At 57.0% G+C, this 5,668-nt stretch overlaps 1 protein-coding gene across 1 annotated transcript; it reads right to left on the reverse strand.

Annotated features, from left to right (window-relative positions):
- Positions 1-835: 835 nt before the first annotated feature.
- Positions 836-5,567, reverse strand: LOC104617611 (protein AF-17-like). The gene is made up of 7 exons (XM_010282970.1): positions 5,379-5,567; positions 4,909-5,097; positions 4,620-4,708; positions 3,845-4,200; positions 3,604-3,712; positions 1,714-2,091; positions 836-880 (listed from the first exon to the last, which is right to left on the reverse strand). Exons 1-7 carry the CDS (start codon positions 5,560-5,562, stop codon positions 836-838), a joined length of 1,350 nt encoding a protein of 449 aa, XP_010281272.1. The 5' UTR covers positions 5,563-5,567.
- Positions 5,568-5,668: the final 101 nt, after the last annotated feature.

Raw genomic sequence — 5,668 nt, forward strand, 5'->3', positions numbered from 1 at the left:
GAGATGGCACAAGGAGCAGGAGTGTGCTTTTCACGTGAAAAGTACAGCACTGAACCGACAGCAGCTGGCAGAGCAGATGTGGCAATGTCCTTTAAAGAAGTAGGTGGCTTTCACCTCCTCCCCGAGCACCAGTCCTTACCCATCGCTCCACCGCCTTGTGTCTTTTCAGCCTGGGTTTGGATCCAGCTGAGGTGTCGGGGCTTCATATGATGGCTATACAGAGAAGAGCATCCTAAGAGCCCAGCAGATGACAAGCAGGTGAGAAATCTCAGCTACAGAACTTCTTCTTAACCTCCCCATCTGGGCGAAGCAGACCACGTAGGCACTGCCTCCAGGTCCCACTTCCCCAGCGGAGTCTCATCCACTGCTGCCTCCGCGGGCACTGCCGCATTCCTCTGCACTGTGCAGACGGGAGTCCTCAGCAGAGGGGCCTCCCTCCACCAAGGTCTTGGCCAAGGATGCTTGATGATTTCTAGTGCCTTGGCCTGGGGGCTACACACACGTGAACACATGTGCACTCGTGGCAGGGAGGAGACTGGCAGGCATCTGGTGTTAACTCTCTCCTCCACTCTGCGTGGAAACACAGCTTCACTTTGAGCATGTGTGGCATGGACCAGGGCAGCAGGCAGCCCCCCACCTTCGCTCCTCTCGATACCAGGGCTTGGTCAGAGACGGACTATCTTCCAAAGCACCTCTTGGCATTGCCCAGCAGCAGGAAATGCTTCTTGGAAGCCTTGTGCTCATTGCTCTAACAGTATCAAAGTTGACTGTGGAAAGCCACGCTCCCCTGGCTGAGAGGAGTTGGCTGCTGGTTTGTTCGGGGTGAGGGGGAAGCTTAGCCCTTGTCCTGGGTAAGAGGAGCTCCCTTTTCATTCATGCTCTTTAAAAAACAAACAGAAAAAGAGACGCAGAGGAGACAGGTATCAGTACTGGACGGGCAGCAACACGAGCGGGCAGAAGCAGAGAGCCCTGCTGTGCTGCAGACCTGGCCCTGCTCACCGCGACCTCTCGGGCTCCTCAGAGATCAACAGAGACACGGGAGCCCCAGGTTTCCCCTCTGCCCGGTTCAGGCCGAACTGGCCCCTCAACCCTGGCCTTTGGCTCCTAAACGTCTCCAACCAGCACTGGACCTTCTGGGTACAGGTATAGGCCAGGGGAGGGATGGAGGAAAGATGAAAGTATCACACCACCAGTCCCTAGACACTGGTGTTCCAGTACAAGGCTGCTTTACAGAGAGGCTGTAAACTTCCCCACAACCTCTCCTCCTGGGTGCAAGATTCTTTCTAAACCCTGGGTTTCAACATGCAGTCACCTTTGCATTTCACCATGAGGCTCCAACAGGGCCAGCAATGCCAGGGGCACATTGTCCCATCCGAGTCTTAGGGTTAACGGAGACAAATCTATGGCCTGCCTCTGCCTTGCTTCTGCAGCAGGTCTGGTGTGTGTCTGCACACACATGGAAGGGCACCTTGGGAGCCTCTGTGCCTACCCACGACCCTGTCTGGGCCCTACAGAAGTCCTTGGAGGTAGGATCAGGACGTGACACTGGCTAGTCAGGGATGCAGCAAAGCCAGCGGAGCATTCTGGCTCTGTTGCCTAAGCGGTGTCCTTGCTCCCCCAAGTTAACTGTAGTGCAGACTCTCTCCCCGGGTCTGTACAGCGCCTAGCACCACGAGCTCGGTGGGGTTAGGGTAGTGCTAGCAGCATACGCACCGTTCCTTTCGGGGTGTTGCCATCAGCCTGCAGGTTGAGAAACGGGTTAGTCTGTGCTGTAAGAACGGGTGGGATGCCTGTCCCCGAAGCCAGGAGGCTGTTCCCAGGAGTGCTGAGCGGTGGGGTGGCCTGGGGGGCCAGGAGGGCATTGCTAGGGTTGAGCTGCTGGGGGGAGAGGGAGGCCATGAGAGAGCTGCTGCTGGGGGGTGGCTGAGGGGCCGAGGTCATCAGGGCGCTGGTGCTGGAGTGCAGGGGGGCCGAGGTGGCTGCCAGGAGGCTGGTCATGGACAGCTGGGACGAGCTTGTCATCTGCAGCCGCTGCAGCTCCCTCTTCTGCTGGATTTGCTGCATCATCTGGAACACCAGGGCCTGCTGCTCCTGCAGGGAAGGGTGAGGAAGAGAACTCAAAGGAGGGACAAAGTGCTCAGGGAGAGGTAACGCCTAATACAAAGCAGCCAGGAGCCACCCGGGCACACTCCATCCCAAGTAATGCTACTGGGGACAGGGAGAAAGTCCCCTTAATCATATCTCTATAGGTAGAGAGAGGAACAGTCTGTCTTGTGTTCATTAACAGCCTGTGCTTATGACCTTTCCAACCCCATTGTTTCCTGAAGCGTAGCATTAGCTAACTGTCACTAAGACACCTGCAGGCACACAAATCTCCTCAGCTCTTTCCAATCAATCGACCCATGGATTTTAAGTCTGTGGCATTCTCTATGCTGAATTGCTAGACTAGCTGCTAATTTTCTTCCCCAGCCCATGCCAGTTCACAGCTCAGCCTTGACCCACAGGGTCAATGCAGGTGAGCTGGACTGCGGGGGACAAGGGCCACAGCTCACCTGCACCCGGAGGGATGGCCTCGAATCCAACCGAACTGCGGAAATCTCTATAGCAACCATCGACCAATGCAGCAGTCTGAGAGCTGACATTGTTCCCGTACCCACAGGGATGCAGCTGATGACACAGTGACATCAGCTGCTGTAAAGAGAAGCCCTTTGAAATTTGCTTTTCCCAGGTTATAAATAGCCTGACCCAGAAATCTATCTAAAGCAACAGGCCAAGTTCATGGAGATATAAATGAGCACAGCTTCATTGACGGGAACTGTTAGCGCTCCCGTGAAACCACTGCAGGGGAGGGACACCAGAGAGGTTTCTGCAGGGCAAGTGAATGCGGTTCTTACACACTCAGGGGCTTGTTTACCATCTATCTGTGCAGCCATTCCCACAACAGCCTGGGACGGGGCTGCTGTTTTACCCAAGAGGATGCAGGCAGAGCGCCAAGATCCTCAGAACAGCTGCCTGATCCTTTTTCTGACCCCAAAGTCCTCAGCCACCTACAGAGTCACCCTGGCATCTCCAGTTCTTCATGTCAATGTGCCCAGATGTGGCTCACCTGCCTCAGGACTAAGCAATTTGGTGCTTATCTCTTTCTAAACTCAAGTAGTGTCCTCAAGCGAGTTCCTCTTCTCCTGTGGGCCTCAGCACATCTGCAAGCCCAGAGACCAGTGTGCTCGTGGCAGCAGGAGCAGACTTGAATTGCATTCAAAGACGGCTGGAGGAGGTTAACAGCACTCCTGATTTTACGGTGGCTCAGTGCCACCATGTTCTCACACCCTCAGGATGTGGGAAACCCAGATTAAATTTTTTCCTTTGTGTGAAAAAGTTCAAATCCCCATCTCCCTCCCTCCAGGAGGTGCCGCACCTTCCTGCCTAAAGCTTTTCTCCTCACTCCATCCACAGCAGCCTGGAGCCAAGGAGAAGGCACATGACTCTTGCAGCCCTGTGGGCAGGGGATTCATGTGAAGGAGGGAGCCCTAAGTTTTGCTCTCTGCTCCAAGGCTTTCCCATTAAACAGCTCATCAGATAAAAGGTGCCGGCAAGCACACTTACCGGATTAAGCGGCTGGGAAGTCAGGAGCTGCTGAAGCTGCTGGAGCTGTTGTTCGTGTTGGTGCAAGACGTGCCGCTGCTGCTCTGTCAGGGGACTCAGGCTGGGCATGCTGCAAGGGGAGCAGGGCAGGGAATGTCAGCGCAGCCTGTCTTGGTCCTGCATACACAGGGCCTCCCTCCCTCCCGGTGCTAAGCTTCTGCTGGAGAGGGCAGGGCTGTCCCCGCGAGCCCCCCATCCTCACCTGCTCAGGCTGGTGGAGAGCTGCAAGGTCGGAGGCCCGCTCGCCTGCGTCAGCGCGCTCGGAGGCTGGGCGGCCTGAGCTCCGTTCAGATTCCCCAGGATCCCGTTGATGGGCATCTGCTGGCCTCCTGCCAGGGTCCCCATCAGGCCGTCCACCATGGGCACCGTGGAGAGGCTGTGGCTGGCAGTGGTGCCTCCCCCCAGCCCGCTGCCTGCCACCCTGGCCAGGCCATTCACCTGCTGCACCCCGGGCAGGGGTAGCGAGGCAGGACTCTGCTGCAGCATGGGCAGGGGCGGAGGAGTGCTGTGGAAGGACAGGGAGGAGCTGCTCCTGCTGGGGCACCCTGAATGAGGGTCCTGGGGGAAAAACGGACATAAGAGCATCGGACTGGGGCAGCTTCTGAAAGGTCAGCTCAGCTCCAGCGGTGCTTTGGGCAGGAGCTGGAGGTGGGAAGAGGCGGCTGTGAGTGCAAGTGCAGGTGTATGCTCAGAGGGGTCCCAGAACTCAGACATGCTTTGTTGGATCTCTAGAAGTGCAGCCAGAATAACCTAGCTGCATTCTCACCTCACGCTCCCAAGTCTCAGCTGCGCTACTCAGACCCTCAGCACTGAGATGAACTGAAGAACGGGCACTCCAGAGAAAGAAACCTGGTTTCTGGGCCTAGACTACAAGGCTTTATGAGCTAGATATCAAGTCAGAGTACTGGGACTGCACTGCTCTGTTCCCTCCCAAAGTCCCTTCCCTAGCTGGCTGGCGGATGCGGTGGCCAGCGTACCTCAGAGGAAGTGGAGAGCGAGTTCTCGATCCCAAAGCTGTTCTTGCATGGGGGGCTCTTGCTGATGCTCAGGGAATCGTTGTTGCAGACTGTACAGAGGAAAGAAGTGAGGATGCAGAGTCAGGGGTGAAGCCTGACGTTGCCACAGCAATAGCAAGGGACAGTGCATACTGCCAGTGGCTACAGGGAAATAAATGGGTCAGATCTTCCCCACTGTGACCCCCTCCTGCCCACCCCAGGGCACCGCCATCAAAGGGCACAGGGTGATGCATCCCACCAGTCCCCTCACCGTTAGGAGGCAGGATGTACTGGGCCTGGCTGCCTGGGCCATTGCTGCTGGTCACCACGGGGAAAGGGACGGAGAGCTGGACGTTGAGGAGCTGCAAACGCTCCTTCTTGGCCGTCAGCGTCATGATCTGCTCCTGCAGCCGTTGGTTCTCCTTCTGCAGCGAGTGCAGGGCTTTGAGCATTTCTACAACTGCAGGGAACGGAAAGGGGGAAGGGGGACAGGGTCAGGGGAGGGAATGAGGGACAGGGGAAAGAGGAGAAAGGGATCCATAGGAGGTACCACAATTAGACCACACTGCGGGAGGAGACTGGCCCCAGATCACAGTCCCACTGCCAGCTACTCCCCTACGGCACAGAATAGCGCTTTGTCCCCCACCCGGCTCCTTTGCCTGTGGGCAAAATCCCAGCTGGCTCCCACACAAACACGCACAAGGACCTCTCCCTCCACAGCCCATGCCCTGAGTAACTCACTGTTTACGCCGGCTTCCCCGTTGCCCTGCTTCTCCAGGAGCTGCTCGATGTTTGGGGTAGCCTGGGGAACATTCTCCAGCTGCCCACTGCTGCTACAGGACACTGTCTGGTCGAAGAGGGTTGGCAGGCTGCTGATGGGGGACCTGAGGAAGGGTTGGGGAGACGTTACCCACGCTTCTCTCATCTGCACTCTTCTGCTCCCTTCTCCCCACATCTCTGCCTCACGCTGGGAGTGGGAGGGGCGCATCCCTCCCAGCCTCAGCCTCCTCTTCTCCACTTCAGGAGAGCCC

Source organism: Phaethon lepturus, unplaced genomic scaffold (genome assembly GCF_000687285.1).
Source record: "Phaethon lepturus isolate BGI_N335 unplaced genomic scaffold, ASM68728v1 scaffold33372, whole genome shotgun sequence".
In the NCBI taxonomy this organism is placed as follows: Eukaryota; Metazoa; Chordata; class Aves; order Phaethontiformes; family Phaethontidae; genus Phaethon; species Phaethon lepturus.

What these genes read in the sequence shown, in the direction of transcription:
- LOC104617611 (XM_010282970.1), bottom strand. Translation starts at nt 5,562, where the DNA reads ATGAGAGAAGCGTGGGTAACGTCTCCCCAACCCTTCCTCAGGTCCCCC. An exon ending in CGCTCTCCACTTCCTCTGAG is followed by an intron (nt 4,201 to 4,619) that starts GTACGCTGGCCA and finishes TTTTTCCCCCAG; the next exon opens with GACCCTCATTCAGGGTGCCC. An exon ending in CTTCCCAGCCGCTTAATCCG is followed by an intron (nt 2,092 to 3,603) that starts GTAAGTGTGCTT and finishes CCTTCCCTGCAG; the next exon opens with GAGCAGCAGGCCCTGGTGTT.